Genomic DNA, 18,906 nt, shown 5'->3' with positions numbered 1-18,906 from the left:
GTGGGCGGAGAAACTTCGGCTAAGAGTCCTTTTCGCCGAGCAGCTCTGTGTTGTCATGACATAAGCCAGGCTGAAGTCGACTATTCACTGATGGCAGCTTCTTGGCGTGTGAACTGGTACAGCAGCTGCTGCTGGCAAGTTGCGATTCGCTCCTGTTGAAACAAATTGTCGGGGAGATGTTCCTGTCATGAATTCATTTTCCAGGTTTGCCCCTCAAAACCGACTACACCTTGGCCATTGCCACCCGAACTTGTGTCATTTTTTTAAAGCACAGTACTATAATAAATATCGCGGGGCATAAGTTGTCTCGGGACCGACAACAATGTCAGGCGCCAAGGCCACATTGAAGGCCATAAACGATGCTATCCGCGGCCAGGATTATGACGGCGCCATTGAAAAGGCAAAAGAATTAATAAAGAAGGATCCAAAGAGCTATCACGGGTGAGTGTGCACCCTTTACCGTTTCTCGGAGTGGGAATTGACTGCCCAAGCCTTATTTTCCTGGCCTTTGCACTGGACAAAAAGAATCAGCTTGTCGAAGCTGAAAATTTCTACAAAAAAGCTACAGAATTGCGTCCTCAGGATGCCCAAGCGTTCCAAGGACTGATCAAGGTGTACGAGAAGCAAGGAAACCAGAGATTAGGGGAGTATCAAACTGCCGTCGTGAGCTTGGCACAGATTTTTCACGAAGCAGAGGACCTGTACAAAGCCCAAGATGTTGTCGACAAATTTGTCGACTTTGCCAGGGTCAACGGAGACAAGCTGCAGTATGCCGATGCTCTCTGGATCCAGCTCCCTGAAAGTCCCCTGTATCCCATTTTAGAAGGACGATTTCCACAGCCAGCAAGGACTTATGAGACTATTGCACATATACTCGAGGACTTTGAAAAGAAACGGATCAATACCCTGGTCGGCGAGCGCCGTACGAGATTAGGAGCGAGACTCAGCGAGGTGAAAGTAGAGGTCAAGAGGGAAGTTTATGCACAGAGCAAGTTGGAACCCATCTACCGCCAGCTCATCAACTGGACAAGCAATGATGAAGTCAGGCGGGACTTTGAGGAGAAGCTCCTACAATATTGCTATGACAGATTACTCGTCACTGCTGCCGGGCCTGTAAAAACACAGGAGCAGGCCAAGGTTTTCGGTCTTGCAAACGACATGGTAACCATCAAACATCCGTTCAAACTCGCGTGGGATATTGCCATAGACTGGCAGGATGGTAAAGATATCAAGGACTGGGACGCCGGCCTGCTTCGAGATTACTGCACTTTTTTCCCAGACAGCGACATGTACAAAATCATTACGGCCTTCTTGACAAGCAATTTTTCGCCCTTTCCTCCGGAAGCTAAAGCAGCAGAAGATACCAGAGCGGCAGCAAATAGTGCTTCGGATGATAGCGAAGATGATGAAGATGGAGGTGTTCCTATCGCGTACGTTCCGTTAACTGACGAAGACCGTCTGATGATGATCTCAGAAGGTATTACTGGTAGTGAGTCTGTATTTGCCTACAGGCTTGTTGGAGTTTACTTCCTGCAGATAGGAGAGTACGAGAACACGGTTGAGTTGATGAGGAAGGCTAGAGCATTTCTTGACAAGGAGCGGGCCAGGGTTGGGATTTCGTATGAGAACACGGGTGACACATATGCCTTGTGCCTTGCGACGTCTCTGGTTTACTTCCAGAGCCCCAGGCATCACCAAGAAGCCAAGGAGCTCTTTGAAAAAGTTCTTGAACGGGATTCAACCTCAACTTCTGCCCTCATTGGAGTGGGCCTGATTTTTGAAGAAGAGAAGGAGTACGATCAAGCCATTGACTTCTTGGAGCGTGCTTTGAAACGCGACACCTCTAATTTGCGAGTCAAGTCCGAGGCTGCTTGGGTCAAGGCGCTGAAGGGAGACTGGAAAACTGCTAAACACGAGCTGTCCGAGTGTTTACCAATCTTGGAAGAAAAGATCGCTCTTTACAAGGAATTGATGGCAGATACTCAGTATCGCATTGGCTGCTGTATTTGGAACTTGGACACGAGTCGACAAGCTCGAAAACAGCGCAAGGGGGACTGCGCGTATGCATATTGGTTGAGCGCATTGAACAACAACATGAACCATGCTCCAGCATACACAAGCCTCGGCATATTCTACAGCGACTACGCCAAAGACAAGAAGAGAGCGCGTCGATGCTTCCAGAAAGCCCTTGAACTTTCAGCAGCCGAGGTAGTCTCTGCTGAGCGGCTGGCGAGATCTTTTGCCGAGGATGGAGATTGGGAGAGGGTTGAACTGGTAGCCCAAAGAATCATTGACTCGGGCATAGTGAAGCCGCCGCCTGGTTCTAAAAGGAAGGGGATCAGCTGGCCATTCGCCGCGATGGGAGTTGCCGAACTGAATAAGCAAGACTTCCACAAGGCCATCGTCTCCTTTCAGGCCGCTCTACGACTGTTTCCAAATGATTATCATTCCTGGGTCGGATTAGGTGAGAGCTATCACAGTTCCGGCCGATACATTGCTGCAACCAAAGCCATTGTGAATGCACAGCGTTTAGAAGAGCATCTAGGAGACGGTATCTCCGCCGATACATGGTTTACGAAGTACATGCTTGCTAACATCAAGCGTGAGCTTGGCGAATATGACGAGTCGATCGCTCTCTACAATACTGTTATAGAGACCCATCCAGAAGAGCAGGGTGTTGTTATTGCACTCATGCAGACGATGGTTGATAACGCATTGACATGCATTGAAAAAGGACTTTTTGGGAAAGCTGTGCAACTCGCAACTTATACCATTGAATTTGGGAGCAAAACTCCTGCAGATGTCAAGGAAACGTTCAACTTCTGGAAGAGCATCGCTGATGCCGCTTCGGTGTTTGGGTCTGTACAGAGCCGCGTCGTCAATTTCCCTGCAAGTGAGATTAAGGAGTTGTTGGAGGCTAGTTACCAAGAAGCTTTTGAACTGCTTGCCAATGTCGACAAGGTCGGAACTGACGTGGTATATGCCAAGGGTATATATCCCAAGGATGAACAGCTGGGTGTTGACATGACACGCTGTATTCACGCCACGATTCTATGTTACAAAGAAGCTATCCACGTTTCTTCTGGCGATATACACGCACAAGCAGTGGCTCATTATAACCTGGGCTGGGCAGAATACCGTGCTCACGCTTGCCTGCCTGCCCAGATGCGAAAGAAGCCTAGCAACTATATCAAGGCCGCTGTCAGGGCTTTGAAACGTGCTATCGAGTTGGAAAGTGGCAATGCAGACTTTTGGAATGCTCTGGGCGTTGTCACGAGCGAAATCAACCCAGCTGTCTCACAACACGCTTTTGTCAGAAGCTTGCACCTGAATGAACGCAGCCCCGTTGGGTGGACGAACCTTGGCGTCCTCGCGCTTCTATCGGGGGACACTAAGCTGGCCAATGAAGCCTTTACCCGGGGACAGTCTGCTGATCCTGAATATGCGCATGCTTGGCTCGGCCAGGCGTTCCTAGCCCTTCTATACGGAGATGTGAAGGAAGCCAGGGGGTTATTTACGCATGCCATGGAGATTGCAGAGGCTTCCTCGGTACCAACTCGCAAGCACTACTCGTCTTCTCTTTTCGATCATATCTTGACAGCTCCTGCGAACATGACGGTGGCTTCGCTTATCCAGCCCTTATTCGCACTGAACCAGATTCGAAGTATGCTTCCACAGGATCTTGCTTCGGGCCATTTGTCATGCTTATTTAACGAACGAACACGGGACAGTGCCAGTGCGGTCAAGACGCTGGAGAAGCTGTGCGATGTGATTGAGGCCGACTATGAAGCAACAGAGTCCAGAGAAAGTCTCGCAAGATTCACATTGGCACGAACTGATCTCGCAAGAGCATACCTCGCCGCAGGAGAGTACGCCAAGGCCGTCGAGTGTGGCGAAATGGCCCTAGGTTTAAGCAGTGATGATGCGGATAGCGAGCTCACTGGCGAGCAGCGGAAGAAGGCTCGGCTTTCATCACACCTGACGGTGGGCTTGGGACAATACTACCTGGGACAACACCAGGAAGCCGAAACATACTTCGAGGAGGCCCTTGGAGAATCGGACAATAATCCGGATGCAACATGCCTTTTAGCACAGGTGTTGTGGGCACAAGGTACCGAGAAGTCCCGGGACAAGGCTCGTGAAGTCTTATTTGAAGTGATTGAAAGACAGCCCGACCACGTGCAAAGTATTTTGTCTCTGGGCGTGGTAGCCCTTCTAGACCAGGATGAAAGTAGTCTTGAAGCCGTTGTCGAGGAACTCCAGGGCCTTCGCACAAACGACAAGGTCAGCACGACGGAACAGTCCCAAATTGGTGAAGTGCTTCGCGCCGTGGCGGGCATGGCGGAGGGCCACACACAGCAAGAGGTGGTACAACAAATACAAGAGGATATCATGTTGTACCCTCACCTTCCACACGGCTGGTCATCTTTGGCAGAGGCAACAGGGGACAAGTACGCTGCGCAAATGGCACTCAAGGTTGCGGCTAGAGGCATTCCGCCCAGGGGTATCTTGGAGGCTCAAGATTTAGCAAAGGCATATGCAGGCACGGGCAAGGCAGCTGACGCCCAGAAGGCTGCGTTCTTATCGCCGTGGGATGGATGTGGGTGGACAGCGTTGAAAGTTGTGACTGACGGAATATAAACAGAAGCATTTGGCTCGGCGATGGTATTTGGACAGTGTCTAGTTGTGAAGCAACCATGGGTGCTATGTTAGATGAAGGGATATGGAAAATGTTTGGGGTATCTTGGTAAGAAATCGATACATGAGAAATCAAGAATCCTGTCAGGTTGTCGTTGTCGTCGTCGTCGTGTGCGCATTGCCAGCCCCGGCAGCTTCCTTTAGCCTCGCCATTCGCCCATTCATCCAGGCGTCATGCCAGGCGTCAATCTTGCCGCCCAGCAAAACGCAATTCTCGGGAGTCAACAGCACGGTGCCGCGAGCAACGGGGGTCCCAGCCCTGAGCAGCATCTTGCATCCCATGTTGGTCTTGCCCACCCCTATGCCATCTATCCTCGTCAGCTCCACGGCGTACACCCTCTCCCCTTTGCAATCCTGCAACACGAGACGATGCGTGGCCTTTTTGGCGGCAGAAACAGGCGGCCGCGGCCCCGTCCCCGTCCCCGTCCCTCGGGCTGCCAACGACTCGGCCGCATCCGCACTCTCCTCGTCGGCGACGCGAATAATTTCCCTTCCGCGCGTCCTCTCGCCCCTCTCAATGGTTTCCATCTCCTCGACCTGCTCCCAGCGACTGAGGCTCAGGTTCTCAATGTCGACGACCTGCACGTGCGTGTGGTGCCGGAGCTTGGCCTCCTTGACATTGGCGCTGTCTGTGCCGGAGGGCAAGGGGCAGAGCTGCGCGCCGTCCAGGTAGGAGCTCGACGTGAGGTCGGCGGCGAGCAGGCGCGCCTTGGCGGTGGCCACGAGCGAAGGCAAGGGCGGCTGTGGTGAGCGGGTGGTGAGGCTGGTGAGGAGGGACTCTGATGGCGGCGGGAGGCACTGGGATGTAATCGAGTCCAGCAGCTGAGCGGTGGTGTCCATGGCTGTGGATGTTGCCGGCGAGGAGACGACGTCTCTCGAGTGCACATGTAGAAGTGAGCTCGATGCGACGGACCTGAATCTGGCAAGTGCTAGCTGGGGCCACCCGCCAACGACTCGGCGTCGTTCCTGCAGGTCGACGGTGGAACCTGGTTGCCCCCACCGAAACCCGAAACCCAAACCCCCGGGCGTCGGCAACGTCATGTCATGTCACGGCCTTCAACCCATCTCCTATCCACACGCTCGCCACGCGGCACCATGTCCACGATAGCCTCGCCGCGCGACCCGGCAAACCCCCTGCGGCGTCTCCCCTCCGGCACGCCCACCTCGTCCGGGCGGCCGTCGCTGGAAACGGCCCGGTCGGGCGTGACGTCGCCCGCGCCCGACGCACCCTCCCAGCCGCTCCCAAAACGCTCCAACCGCGCCGCCCTCCGCGAATACTACAAGCTCCGCGCGCCTCGCATCGAGGTGGCCGGCTCCGAGGTGCCCGCCAGCGACCTCGACGCCCCGGACTTCAACGCCGCCGAGTACGTCGCGCGCGTCGTGGGCAACAGCGGCCTGGAGGACATGCTGCGCCTGTACACGCAGGTCGTCGCCGAGGTCAGGGCCCTAGACGCCGAGAAGAAGGCCCTCGTCTACGACAACTACAGCAAGTTGATTACGGCGACGGAGACGATCCGCAAGGTAACATGCGTCTCTTTCCACTCTTGGAGAAAAGCGAGGCCAAGGAGAGAAAAAGAAAAAGAAAAAGAATGAAACATGTTGCTAATGCCGTGAGAGCTAGATGAGGACGAATATGGACCCCTTGAACCCCATGGCGTCGACGCTCGACCCTGCCATTGCACAGATATACTCGCAGGCATCGTCGATACGAGAAAAACTACGCGAGTCCGTGCCGGCGCCCGATTCCGAGGAAGGGTGGCGGAGGGCGGCAGAGCTGAGGCGGCAGAGGACGCGGGAACTGGCCGTCGAGGTGCTTGCTACGCCGCAGAAGCTGAGGGATCTCGTCAAGGAGGGCAAGGTGCAAGAGGCCAAGAGGCAGTGGGAGATGCCCAAGCGCCTATTGGTAGCGTGGAAGGAGACGGGTGTCGGGGGCGACCATGTACAAGATGTCATTGATGAAGGGGATGCTGTTTTTAAGCCAGTGCCGGATTTACCGCAGAGGACTTCTAGAGATGATCGGTAGTCTTGAACATGGCACACGACGGCGTGAACTCTTTTGTCCCTCCCCCTCTGATAGGCTCTCTCTGTCTCTCTTTTTTTTTTTTTTTTTTCGAATCTATGCTATCAGGTATAGCCCTTGGCCACAGTCAGCTGGCTCAACATCCATCTTGCAATCCTGCAAATTAAAGGTGCTGTCTAGCCTCCCTAACCTAGATGGTCGACGTTGTAAATGGTAAAAGGATCCTTGTCAAACTGGCTCAAGACCACTTGAGCTTCTGGAACGGCCTTCTTTAGCTGTTCTTCCAACATTGGCCCGAGAAACTTTTGCAAGTAGCCCCTCTCCGAATTACTATGAAACACTTGCACCAATGTTCTTCCTTGCTGGATGGCCCTCAACGCCGAATGGTGGCTCGTTTCCCCCGTGACCAACAAGTCGACGTCTGCCTTCTTCAGGACGTCATAGCCACTGCCCGCGCAGACGCCAAAGCTTCCCACCGTGGCGGTCTTCATGTCCGCGCCTACAGGGCTGGCAACCATGACGTATTTCAGACCACCGAGCTCAGAAGCCAAACGCCTGAGAATCTCGGCCAGAGAAACAGGGGCTTCAAAGTGGCCCACGGCGCCGTAGCCCGCTGGGGAGTGAGATTCAGGGGCTGCCGGGCAGGGAACAGCCACGGAGCGCCTGCTTGCGTGCGGACCAGCTACAATGTCTGCGAGCCAAGTGTTTAATCCCTTGGGGGCCGCGTCGACCGCCGTGTGAGGGCAGTAGACAGCCACTCCGGCCTGGGCCAGACGTAACAGTGTCGCTTGCTGGGGGTCGTCATTGGTGATGGACTTGAGCCCAGAGAATATGAACGGATCTTGGGGCTGCCATGTTAAAAGTACTGTACACAGAAAGGGCCTATATGCTTCTTCTTCTTCTTCTTGGATCGTGACCGGAGACAACACTTACGGTAGCTCACAATGACGCTGACATTTTGGCCAATCGCATCCGCGGCGACCTGCCAGGTGAGATCGTTTGTCACCAGAACCTTGGGCTGCCTGCCCTCAGCTTCTGAATTGCCAACCAGGAGACCGACATTGTCCCATGACCTATCTGCCAATTCCTCGGGATACCTGCAGGAGAAGAGTTAGTGCCTGAAACCAAATGCCATCAGGAGACGTGCCCGGGCGTACAGCGTCCTCATGGCGTCGACGACGGCGCGGGTAAACTTGGATGGCTGGACCTGCCAAGCTCCCCATGCCCCGGTTTCGTTCATCTTGCAGCTGGTGCAGAACGACGTCGCAGACCAAGCAGGTAGCTTTGCGCTGTGCCCGAACAACGTCGAGGCCCGTGTAGCTCGACGGCTGAGCAGCGACGACGGGGGGGTCAAGGATGCACGCGGGTTGAATCGAGCGAGGCTTCGGGCGATGGTCAATGGGCAGCGACGAGACCGTACAGCTGTCCTCATGTCAATTTCCAACCCTCAGCAACTCATGCAGGCGATGGGCGATGGCGGGTACGAGTGAGAGTGCTTTGCAGAGCTTGAAGCTTGCTGCTTGAAACTGCCAGACGACCAGGCCCGACTAGGGTTAGTCCCAGCAGATGGAGTCAGCAGTCCGGCCGCGGCGCCGCCTGGCGTCTCTGTACGTCACCGCCCGACACGGACCCTAAACTGCAAGTGCAAGTGCAACTGCAACTGCAACTGCAGCTGCCCCGCGGCCAAGTCCATCTTATCAATCCCATCTTTTGCGACATCGCTCGTCCGCCCGCAGCGTCCACGACACCAAACCACCCTGACTTGACGCGTGCGCCAACCCTCAGGATCCCATGTCACCATGTCCCAAATAACGGATGCCAGCATACGTGACGCCATCACGCAGCGTCTAGGGGCCACCCACGTCGAAGTCACCGACATGTCTGGTTCGTAAAATGCCCCTCCATTCACCATCTCGCGACAACTTCCACCTCCCATTCTTGTCCACCTCAAAAAAAAAAAAAAGCTAACTGGACGGGCTCATAGGCGGCTGCGGCCAAGCATTCACTTGCCTCATCGTCGCGCCCCAGTTCCAAGGCCTCAACTCCCTCAAGCGCCACCGCCTGGCCAACGCCGCTCTCAAGGAGGAGATTGCCGCCATCCACGCCTGGACGGCAAAATGCCAAACGCCAGACGAGTGGGAGAGGGACAAGGCCAAGGCGGGCCCCCCCATGGACGGGACCGTCGGGGGCCATGTCGAAGGCACGAGTGCGTGATTGCGGGAAGGGAAAAAACACCATCGCGGAACGAGCGCGGGATATGGCATTTTATAATTACAGGCTGGGGTCTTGGCGTCTATTGCGCCCGGCCGAAATACCATGTGGATAAAAAAGGAAGAAGACGCCATGTCATCGGGACCGCGGGGATTGGATCACAAAAGGTTGGAGGAAACTGCCTACATTAGATACCTGAAGCACGTATTTTCGTGAGAATTGCACGAGTGCAAATTTGCCTAACATTGCAAGTTAAACCAACTTTGCTTCCGAACCAAGATGCTTCTTCCATTGACACTTCCGTGGATCTATAAACGGTGCGCCTACTGCTTTCCCAGTCAACCTCTTTTGTTTGAGAAAGAAAAAAAATTTGAGTAAAAAATAAAACTATTACTACTACCCTCCTCACAACAGCCCCAACAAATCATCGCTATCCTTTTTTTGCGTCTGAGTGCTGCTGCCGCCCTGCGCATTGTTCAGCTGCATCGCCGCGGGGAGAGGCTGGCTCGAGTTGCTGTCGCCAAAACTCAGCCCGTCAAACCCGCCCATCAGGTCGTTGATGCCGCTACCAGAGCTAGGTCCTGCTGCACCTCCATTGTTGGTTGCGTCTATTGGAGGAGCGTCGAACATGCTCATCATGTCCGCCATGCCACCAGATGCGGCACCACCGGCTGGGCTCGCCACTCGGTCGGGCGTCGCTGACGCGCTTTGCTGCTCGTGGGATGCCGGTGCCGCGCCATCAAAGTCGATGTCAAGCAAGTTCTCAATGTTGTTAGAAGAAGCACCGGGGCCCGCGCCGTTGGCTGCTGCGGCGACAGACGCCGCAATGGGATTGTCAGCCGCATTTTGTCTTTGTTCTTGAATTGCGGCTCGCTGGATTTCGTCGGCACCGAATCGTCCTTTGCCAACAAATGACTCTGGGGGTTTGTGGTATACCGAAGCCAAAGTGGACAGCTCTGAGAGCAGCTGTTCCAGCAATGACGGCGGCAGCGTGGTCATGGTGGTGGAAATGGTAGGCTTCTGGGAGAGAACAATGTTCTACGTAAAAAGTGTCAGCTGAATCGAGTAAACTAGTAGTGTACCAGGAACTGAAGGTACCTTTGCAACGTCCAAGTCGCCAGAGAGCAGGCGCCAGTAAACATAGGCTCTATCTCGGATGTCAGGGTTATCGTTCTCTGCAGTAGCAGCCTGCAAAACTTTCTGCACAAGTCCTTGAGTGTTGCTAGGCTTCTTCAGGAAGAGCTTCACCGCTGCAGTGAGTATTTGTAGTTGTGTCTGAACTCGTTGTTAGCGTGACTTTCGAAAACTAATCAGGTTCCTAGCGGCAGATAAACGTACTTGGGTAAACTCCTCCATAAAGCCCTCGACGAAGCTCTCAAGAATCTGGTCGGCGTTGCTAATCTTCTCAGCATACTCGCCAACGATCCAAATAAGGGATCCTCGAGCCTCCGGCTCGTCAAGTTCATCGATATGTTCACACAGCGTGGGGATCACACCCTCGTAGCCGGGATATTTCCGCAAAATGTCCTTGACGACCACGATGACTTCTTGCACCACATAGTTTACCTTGGTGGCCAGCAAGTCTTCCAAGGCTTGCACGCACTTGGCGCTGGCCTCCTCAATCTTGATGGCGACCTGCCCGATAGCCTTGACAGCGCGGCGGACAAAGTCCATATCGACTTCCAGAGCATATTCCTTCAGTTCAGCCAGGAGCTGTTCATAATTCTTCTCGTTTGCTATCCGAACCATAATCTCGAGCTTTTGGAGCTTAACGTAGGGCGGATCATTGTACTTGCAGAAGAAGACCCGGAGCTCTTTGCTAAGGATATCGGGCTTGGCTTGAAGTAGGAGATCAATGTTTCGTAAAGCGACATATTGAACCTCGGGAGCCGAGGCCACCAAAGTCACTATAGAAATCTTGGTTAGTGGGCCATATAGCCTCGTACTAGCCAGGTCAATATTGAAACACGTACCGAGGGGAGGCCCCATCTTCTTGAGCAAGGATCGAACCAGTTCTGGGTTGACTGCCTTCATATGAATAAAAACGACCTTGACAGCGGCCAAGACAACGGCAGGGTTGACGTGCTGGAATTGCGGCACTACTCGTTCACAAATGTGTTCTGATTCCTTGACGTCTGAGGCTGGGTAGTCGGCCAGGGTGGTGAGGATGGTGATTCTTCCCCACTCTGTACATTCGTTGAGCGCCATGAGAAGCTTCTTCAAAGTTGCCGAGGTCACGACCAGCGCTCTCGTCTCGGGGGCGGTCTCGGTGATTTCAGACAAGGCTTGCACGGAATTGGCGACAACCATGGGGTTCGGGTCACCAATCATCTCTTGGAGAGTCTCCAGGAAACCATTCTCGATACACATGGCAGGGTTGAGGTCGAACAGCTTGGCGACACAGGTGGCGGCTGTCTTTCGCACGTATGGAGATTCGTCTCGTAACGTTTTCCGCAACGGTTCTTCCATGTAGTCTACCATCTTATCAACTCGAATGCAACCCATGGTTCGGATAGCGAGCGCTCTTATTAGAGGATTCGGATCTTCTGAATCTTGAACAAAGGTGTTTACAGCGAGAATGCATAGGTCTGGATGTGACTTGGCGTAATTCCTGTGCTATGGTCAGCCTCCTGTGGTGTCGACCCTCCCAACATGTTTTGGGCCCCGGAGCGTATTCGCATTCGACCACCCCAGCGCCAGGAAACCAATAGTGTACATACATGAGATAGAGATAGACGAGCTTCTTCTGATCGAGGTCGGCCGTAGCAATGTTCTTCAAGACGTCCGGAAACAGGGCAGACACATCCTTGCCAAGGGTCATGGCCATGATGGTCTTTTGGATGGACTCCTTCCGCTCATAGGCATACTGGGAGACCAGACCAGCGCGGAGCTCAAAGGTTTCGCCCTTTCTGGGAGCGGCGAATGCGCCGCGAATGCGATTCACCGCCATGGTCGATGCCGTCGAGGGGTCGGGACCAGGGAGAGGTTGGAGGGGCAGAGATGGAGGCGGTCGTGGTATGGCCGTACGAGTGACGACGGCGTGTCGTGCGTTGGCCCAGGAAGCTGCGGCAGGCCTGTGGTTCACGGCTCGGGGTCTTTCTGCATCAAAAAGGCATCTGAGAAGCCCGACAACTGGCTGTGGTATCGTCTGGTGCAGCCAGCACTCGAGATGCCAGTGCAAGGACAGAGTTGGGGACGAAGGTGCGTGAGCCGCGAGCCGTGATCCACTGGCATTAGTTATTAAGTTTACGGCACCAAGTCAACTAAGTTGGAAGTTATGTACTCTGTAGCTCCAGGCACTGGGGCCAGAAACACCTCAACTTGTTGCGCCCATTGGCCATTGGCGTCCAGACTGGCGCTGGAGCTGGGGGCAAGCGTCAACAGATGTCAACAAGGCGACTTCGCGGTGGGCTTGGCTTCGTGCTTCCCCTAAAAATTAACGGGTACGAGGCTCCACCGTCTCCACCCAGTTGTTGCTGCACCCAGTACAGAGTACCAGACGTATGTACCTCCAGTTGACCTTTTCCTGGCGCTGATGGTAGGCTTTGCCCCGCTAAAGGGAGACTCGAATGCTGGTTCGATCCACCAACAGTCAGCGCCCAATCTTGCGTCTACAGTTGTCAAGTGCAATTGGCGCCTCGGTTGACCCATCATCGACATCAGAGCAGTCCAGCACCGAGAATCACCCCGACATAGGGCTCGGCATCGAACCGCCGCAAAATGGTCCGGTCTCTCACTAATGCCGTCTTCAAATTATACCGCTAATAATATTCAAAAGGCAAATTTTCCCAATTTGAGGCGCCTCTTCATCGAGGCCCGGACGGACGATGAGGAGAGAGACGTGTCCCGCAAAGCTGTGAGTGCACACATGAATGATGACGAAAGAAAAGAACCCAACTAACAAACCTTAGTTTTACAACGCAGTGCTCTTCATGGCATCTGTCTCTGTCTTCAGTTTGATAGCACAAAAGCTGAACGCGGGAAAGTAAAGGCTGCAGGGATATAATGCACACATGATACCAATGAATGCTAGGCGACCATGTATAACACAAGATGAGGATATACCCCAAATAAACTGCCTAATTATACTGTTTGCGCTGCACAAAGTAGGCACATGATTCATTCATCCTCCATCTGCTCTAGCTCTCCATCTCCTCTCCCGTCTGGTGCCTCTCGCGGGACCGCCTTTGCCTCCTGTTTCCTCCACAGCCCGGCCAGGAACTCATTCGTGCTTGCTTCTTCCAGGCTCTTGTCGTCCCGTTTCTTGAGGAACCGCGGAAATCTCAAACTTAAACCTCGTTCATCACTGACAAGGCCGATGGCCGCCGTGTAAGTCGGACTCAGGGTAACATCTGCAAAGGCCATTTCCCACACCTCCTGAGGCTCAAACCAGACGTCAGGCATGGGGCCAGAATACTCGATGAAGCTCGGCATCTGCGACCGTGTATTCTTGCGCTCTCCACTCTCTTCGCCGTTGTCGTAGAACTGCTTCATGGCCTTGTAGAATGTGTCGGTAAAGCCAGACATGCATTTGCACACTGCTTCCAACATGCCAGTCTCTTCGTTGCGAACGGCGAGAAGAACTGGCGACCACCACTTTGCCTTTCGACCCTGTCCGTGCCATCCTGCAATCGGGATCAAGTCCAGGGTATCAAAGCTGGAATTGTAGTCTTTCTTCACTTTGAGCCATGAGTCGAGCCGCTTGTCGGGTTCGTATGTCGCGAGGAGGGGCTTTCGTCGAGAGCCCGTCTTCTTCTTGTCTCCCTCCCCCGCTGCTGTTGCGCCATTTCCTTTCTTTTTTGCTTTGGATTTTGACTTTGGTGTCGAAAGCTTCTCTGTTTCCTCAGCAGCCGGCCCCTCTTGGTCGCCCAAGTATGGAATATCAACCAGGTTGTCAAGAATTTTGACCATGACTCCTTCGCATTTGCTCTCCGTGGCCGACTTGAAGAATTCGAGCACCGTTTCGGAGTCACTGGACGTCGCATCGAGGCTTTTCACCCAGGTGAAATTGTGCGGCACCTCGGTGAACAGCGATCGAAGCAACTCCCGTCGTTCCCTAAATGGACGGTCCAGCAACGGCTGCCCGTTCAGGAACATCAAATCAAAGGCAAACAGACAAACATCAATCTTGATGCTGCCGATTTCCACATCCTTTCTCGCCCGGTTGGTCAAGGTCTGAAAGTTCTTGAGCTCGCCAGTTTCTCGATCCACTGCGACCACTTCGCCCTCCATGATAAAGCTACTGACACCCTCTCCACGGATCCTAGGAACCAATTCTACAAGATCGGGATATTTGTCCGTCATAAGTTCTAGGTGTCGTGAAAAGATTGACACCTTTCCTCCATCGTCGCAATGCACCTGGGCCCTTTGGCCATCGTACTTGTATTCACAGGCAAAATCTCTTCCTTGAAGTTTCGTCAACATTTCTGACAAGTCTCTGGTAATGCTGCCCAGCATGGGTCGAAGCGGAATGTGCAGAGCTAGTCCGCATCTAATCAACAACTCGTCTGATATTCCAATTTCCAGAAGAACTGGGATCAAATCGTTGTAGTTGGGCCGTCGTGCAAAGCAGGCTTTGACAGTTTCCTCGGCTTTCCCCCAAATCTCGGCCAGCTCTTCTTTCTTCAGCTTGTAAAGTTCAGGGATAGACAGAGGAGAGTAGTCTGCACCAGGAGGCCGAGATAGCAGAAAGGCTCTTGACAGAGCAATGAGCATGGTGGTTTTCACGGCGCCAATTCTTAGCTACTAGCAGCATTAGCAAGGTTTTGGCTTCGCTGACAAGACATTGCAATGACTTACATGCTGGCAGAGCGTCCGGACAATGAAGCGACTCTCCTCTCCACCCCTCGCATCTTGCAATAGTCTATCCACAATGCGCTGTTTCGCCTGTGCGCTGCCCTGTCCTTGAGAGCTAGCAATCTTAACAAGGTCCTGATAAACGCATTTGATCGTAAGTGGCTTTGGCTTTCTCAGTGTGAAGCTCTGCTTCTTTTTAGCCTCAAAGGCTACATCGCCGGCATCACCGTATTTGTCATAGATTGCCTTGAGTGATCTATTGTCCAAGCCGCACACTTGCTTTAGAGCTTTAGATATTGCAGAACCCCCCAGTCCCAGTTCCAGGGATATATATGCTGGCGATATAGAATTCGTCGCCAACCATACCTATCGCTTGTTGAGTGGATGCTTGAAACCACATGGGAGTAGAGCAACTTACGGCTGGCAGGAGACTTGAAGGGTCTCCTTCAATTAGCAGTCGAAGGCAATTGACAAGTGTATCAACTATTTTAATGCGGCTCGCCGTGCTGCTGACGAGGACGAAACATCTGGTGAGCAAAGAATAGGAGGCGTTTCCACCTTCAGCTGCCCAGTGCTCCCTCAACAAGTCGAGATACTTTGATGGCTGAAATATTAAAGGGGGCTCATCAAGAGGGATGTTGGTAGTAATAGCATCCTCGGCCATTCCTGTAGATTGCAACGTAAGAGTATTCCCCTTTGAAGCAGGCAATTCGGCCTCCTTTGCCACACGAGGCTCTAACTCAGGTTGGGCAGCCGGCGAAAGTTCATCGATTGCCAGATTCGAAGCCGGTGAAGTGCTTCGAGTATTCTCGGTTTCATTTTTACTCTCATCTGCTACTTCTTTATTCCATTCATCTTGAAGCTTACGGGCCAATTCTTCATCTGTTAGTTCCGTAGATGCCAAGTCAGGCACGTCAGCGGCATCTGCTGAGGAAGTGGCTACGCTGCTCTGTCTTTGCTTCGCAAAAAAGAACTCTAAACCTCTTGTCGATGGTCCATGTTGCTTTCCGCCGGTATTTAGCTTCCTCTTTTTGGACGGACTAGACATTGTTCTAGATTGTCTGGCCACAGATATCTATAGACGACTTGTTAGTTTCAGCCTGAAGAGGGGAGGAGCGCGCTCAGCGAGTTGAAAGCCATAGTCGGCGCAGAAATAACGTACTACATCATTATCCCATATCCATCTCGTCAAATTCCTTTACAAGTCAAAGAAAAAATCGCAGTGTTGCCAGGGTCATGATCGTGAACGCGTGTCGGCCTGCATACTCTATGACGTTCCAGTCGCGAGACCACGTGACGGCATCGCCAAGGTCATACCGAGCAGGTGCTCCAAGTCGTTGTAGCGGCACACAAGCCCCGTCTCCATACACTAAGCCCCTTTGACGCCCACAACCGACCACCCTCACACAACCCGTCGAAAACTTCCCTCTGCCCCACCATCACGAACCTCTCCACGACATCAACCCCCTCAAATACCAACATCCGCATCAATACCGGCAAAATGAACGGCGAAGACCCGCCTGAGCGGCCCGATTACATTACCAACATTATCAACGGCCTCGAGCGCTACAACCCTGAGGCTGTCGGTTCTCTCGAGACATATCTGCAAGAACAATGTGAACAGAAGTTTTGCGACTCCAATGCCAACCGAACCTTGCTCAAGCTGTGAGTCGAAAATTCTCCCCTCAATACCAACACGACCGGGACTATTTTGCGATTTTCATGGCACTTTTTTTGGGGTCCTGTGGCAGTTCAATGATGACTATTTGTCAACGTTTCCTATTACCTGACAGCGACGAGAGCGATTAATCTCATGCACATGAAGTCAGCATATTAGCTCTGACAACTGCCTGCAAACCATGTGCTCTGTGAAACTCAACATGCCTTTTTCTCGCGAGGAATACCAGCTAATTCGGATCTTGCCCACCTACCTAGGTACCAGCTCAACCCTGACCGATTGAAGGATGAGATCGTCACCAACATCCTCGTCAAGGCCATGACCCTCTTTCCCTCCGCGCAGTTCTCTCTTGCCCTCCACCTGATCAATCCCTCAGCGGCCGCGACCGGCGAACTCCACGAGGCCCTGACCAAGCTCCGATCATTGAACTCGCAACTCGAGGGTGCTCAGTATGCCCAGTTCTGGGCCTCCGTCGACGGTGACGACCTGTGCGCTGACCTGATCGCCGATATTTCCGGCTTCGAGGACATGGTCCGACTCCGTATCGCCCAGCTAGTTTCCCAAGCTTTCCGTGAGGTGAAGCTCGCCCACCTTGAATCCTGGCTCGGGCTCAGCGAGGACGCTACCCGCAAGTTCGTCACCGATGTCTGCGGATGGACAGTCGACGGCGAGAGCAGCATCAAGATTCCGTCTAATCCGGATAACGAAGCTAAGAAGGCCGAGATTCGGGAGGATGTGAACGTGGAGCAGTTCGCAAGGGTAATCCGGCGATCATGGGAGGAGACTGTGTAAGCTATGTCATCAAGGGGGGGCGGTATTGAAGCCCCAGGGTGAACGACGCAAGAGAGTCGAAATCGTTACGGGACATGATGCAAGCATGATGGGCCACACGATGGGGGTTCCCTAAAGACCATGAGGGTTACGGTGGGGTGGAAAGAAACCAAAAAGAAGGGGAAATTTTCAATCCAGGCGTTACATCGGGCATGTCATTGAGATAGCGGTATTGAGATCGGAGTTAGCATATAACGCAGATCCATGAAACCACCTGCCTGAGATATTCGTGACTCGTCGAGCTCTGCCCACAGCTCACCGTATGGCGGTTCGCATCCTGTCTATTCAAGTCGTACTGTATTCAGGCTACTTTTGCTTGGTAAGCTCCTCCCATTGCACCCCAGCCCACTCCTCCAGATATCCAGCCTCGTCCTTGCCAACATGCCTAGGCACACAGTCCCGCTCACAAACGCCAACAATAATAGTCCCCCACTCCATTCCTTCCAGGCTCAGGTCATCCGCTTCCAGCTCCGCGATGGCATTCGGCGTCAGCTGCACCTCAAACGTCCTCTTGCCGCCGCAGTTTGGGCATCCAGGGATCGAGCCCTTGGATAGCTTCTCCCCCACAGCATCTGTCCTTGAGTAAAGGAGGGGCGTCCCTGCAAACTCGTAGCGGATGACCTGGTCTGGGTTCTGGGCAAGACGATCCGCAAATTTTTGAAATGCAGCGTCCATGGACGACTCGAAGGCCTCGCGGTCCAAAACGGAGACTGTCTCCGGCGCATCTGCCTCCTCTATGCGGGCATTGTCCGGGATCTTGGTTGATGTCGGCTCGAGAGTTTCGTAGTCGGCTTCTGCTAGATATAGCGTTGGATACGGCTTGGGCTGGGCCGAAGTCTCCGGCCATGGCTCTGGAGGAGGCGGCGGACCGGCGGGTGTTGTGCCCAGCGATAATGTTTCAGCAAAGCTCTTGCTGAGAGTGGCAGGTTTGGCATCTTTCTCTGCCTCCTTGGGGGTATCTTTTTTCTGTTGTCCGGAGCTGAATGGGTTGCCAGAGCTCCCGGCGCTACTCGAGGTGCTGAACGGGTTCGCGTTGCTGGAAAACGGGTTGGCTCCTGATCCGCCGCCAATACCCTTGCCTCCAAACAGAGCGTCACCCAAGGCGAGGCCGTCGTTATTACGTCCTGTCTCTTGCTTCTTTGGCTCTTCTTCTGCCTTCGCCGCCGAAGCAGCCGGGGTCTCGTCTCCCCAAATTCGCACCCCTCGCAAAGCTCGAATGCTTCCCTGCTTGCGACGGCAGGATTCTCGCTTGCAAGCAAACACGTAGAGTCGTCGGTCGTGGCCAGGAAATCTCTCTGGTAATTCGGCGTTCAATTGAAGAATGAGAGCCATAAGGTCTTTGCACACTTTGCACCGCGCAAGAGCTGCTGAGGGTGGCTTGTCGGCTTCCAACCATTCCTTTTCCAAATATCAGTCAATCATGATTCATCACAAGGCAGGGCGCAAAGTCTTATAGCAGAAGCACTTACAGGTATGCCGCCTAATTTGCTGATAGTCTCATCTTGCGAATCTTTAGAGGCATATCCCAAGAGAACATTAGTCTCTGTAAACTCCCCTCCATCTGAAGAATCAGAATCGTATGAGGTCATTGTTGCAAAGTCTTGCGCGTTTCGCAAGGACTCTGCGAGAAGCTGATATCGATGGTGGGGTCAAGAATTTTTTGGACAAACAT

General features: G+C 53.3%; 10 protein-coding genes across 10 annotated transcripts; 5 read left to right on the top strand and 5 right to left on the bottom strand.

Annotated features, from left to right (window-relative positions):
* Nucleotides 1-322: 322 nt before the first annotated feature.
* On the top strand, nucleotides 323-4,641 carry ski3 (Superkiller protein 3; the record flags this gene model as incomplete). Its single annotated transcript, XM_014692204.1, has 2 exons — nucleotides 323-441; nucleotides 492-4,641. 2 exons carry the CDS (start codon nucleotides 323-325, stop codon nucleotides 4,639-4,641), a joined length of 4,269 nt encoding a protein of 1,422 aa, XP_014547690.1.
* Nucleotides 4,642-4,782: 141 nt separating this feature from the next.
* On the bottom strand, nucleotides 4,783-5,538 carry G6M90_00g043550 (uncharacterized protein; the record flags this gene model as incomplete). Its single annotated transcript, XM_014692203.1, has 1 exon — nucleotides 4,783-5,538. The coding sequence occupies one exon, from the start codon at nucleotides 5,536-5,538 to the stop codon at nucleotides 4,783-4,785; it is 756 nt and encodes a 251-aa protein (XP_014547689.1).
* A 255-nt stretch (nucleotides 5,539-5,793) lies between these two features.
* On the top strand, nucleotides 5,794-6,721 carry VPS51 (Vacuolar protein sorting-associated protein 51; the record flags this gene model as incomplete). Its single annotated transcript, XM_014692202.1, has 2 exons — nucleotides 5,794-6,219; nucleotides 6,320-6,721. The coding sequence occupies 2 exons, from the start codon at nucleotides 5,794-5,796 to the stop codon at nucleotides 6,719-6,721; spliced, it is 828 nt and encodes a 275-aa protein (XP_014547688.1).
* A 182-nt stretch (nucleotides 6,722-6,903) lies between these two features.
* On the bottom strand, nucleotides 6,904-7,958 carry NIF3 (the record flags this gene model as incomplete). Its single annotated transcript, XM_066130327.1, has 3 exons — nucleotides 6,904-7,559; nucleotides 7,652-7,815; nucleotides 7,876-7,958. The coding sequence occupies 3 exons, from the start codon at nucleotides 7,956-7,958 to the stop codon at nucleotides 6,904-6,906; spliced, it is 903 nt and encodes a 300-aa protein (XP_065986616.1).
* Nucleotides 7,959-8,517: 559 nt separating this feature from the next.
* Nucleotides 8,518-8,932, top strand: G6M90_00g043520 (uncharacterized protein; the record flags this gene model as incomplete). The annotated part of the gene is made up of 2 exons (XM_014692200.1): nucleotides 8,518-8,602; nucleotides 8,703-8,932. 2 exons carry the CDS (start codon nucleotides 8,518-8,520, stop codon nucleotides 8,930-8,932), a joined length of 315 nt encoding a protein of 104 aa, XP_014547686.1.
* Nucleotides 8,933-9,334: 402 nt separating this feature from the next.
* Nucleotides 9,335-11,879, bottom strand: Ap1b1_1 (AP-1 complex subunit beta-1; the record flags this gene model as incomplete). Its single annotated transcript, XM_014692199.1, has 5 exons — nucleotides 9,335-9,967; nucleotides 10,028-10,204; nucleotides 10,268-10,836; nucleotides 10,903-11,540; nucleotides 11,650-11,879. 5 exons carry the CDS (start codon nucleotides 11,877-11,879, stop codon nucleotides 9,335-9,337), a joined length of 2,247 nt encoding a protein of 748 aa, XP_014547685.1.
* Nucleotides 11,880-12,668: 789 nt separating this feature from the next.
* G6M90_00g043500 (uncharacterized protein) lies at nucleotides 12,669-12,918 on the top strand (the record flags this gene model as incomplete). Its single annotated transcript, XM_066130326.1, has 2 exons — nucleotides 12,669-12,785; nucleotides 12,841-12,918. 2 exons carry the CDS (start codon nucleotides 12,669-12,671, stop codon nucleotides 12,916-12,918), a joined length of 195 nt encoding a protein of 64 aa, XP_065986394.1.
* A 130-nt stretch (nucleotides 12,919-13,048) lies between these two features.
* adl1 (DNA ligase 3) lies at nucleotides 13,049-15,773 on the bottom strand (the record flags this gene model as incomplete). The annotated part of the gene is made up of 3 exons (XM_014692198.1): nucleotides 13,049-14,671; nucleotides 14,729-15,091; nucleotides 15,144-15,773. 3 exons carry the CDS (start codon nucleotides 15,771-15,773, stop codon nucleotides 13,049-13,051), a joined length of 2,616 nt encoding a protein of 871 aa, XP_014547684.1.
* Nucleotides 15,774-16,226: 453 nt separating this feature from the next.
* On the top strand, nucleotides 16,227-17,195 carry EIF3K (Eukaryotic translation initiation factor 3 subunit K; the record flags this gene model as incomplete). Its single annotated transcript, XM_014692197.1, has 2 exons — nucleotides 16,227-16,390; nucleotides 16,661-17,195. The coding sequence occupies 2 exons, from the start codon at nucleotides 16,227-16,229 to the stop codon at nucleotides 17,193-17,195; spliced, it is 699 nt and encodes a 232-aa protein (XP_014547683.1).
* Nucleotides 17,196-17,540: 345 nt separating this feature from the next.
* Nucleotides 17,541-18,823, bottom strand: G6M90_00g043470 (uncharacterized protein; the record flags this gene model as incomplete). The annotated part of the gene is made up of 2 exons (XM_014692196.1): nucleotides 17,541-18,632; nucleotides 18,704-18,823. 2 exons carry the CDS (start codon nucleotides 18,821-18,823, stop codon nucleotides 17,541-17,543), a joined length of 1,212 nt encoding a protein of 403 aa, XP_014547682.1.
* Between the last annotated feature and the right edge of the window lie 83 nt (nucleotides 18,824-18,906).

The sequence above is a fragment of the Metarhizium brunneum genome, chromosome 2, assembly GCF_013426205.1.
Source record: "Metarhizium brunneum chromosome 2, complete sequence".
In the NCBI taxonomy this organism is placed as follows: Eukaryota; Fungi; Ascomycota; class Sordariomycetes; order Hypocreales; family Clavicipitaceae; genus Metarhizium; species Metarhizium brunneum.
The sequence above is the reverse complement of the archived record's forward strand: the minus strand, read 5'-3'. Positions and strand labels throughout refer to the sequence as shown.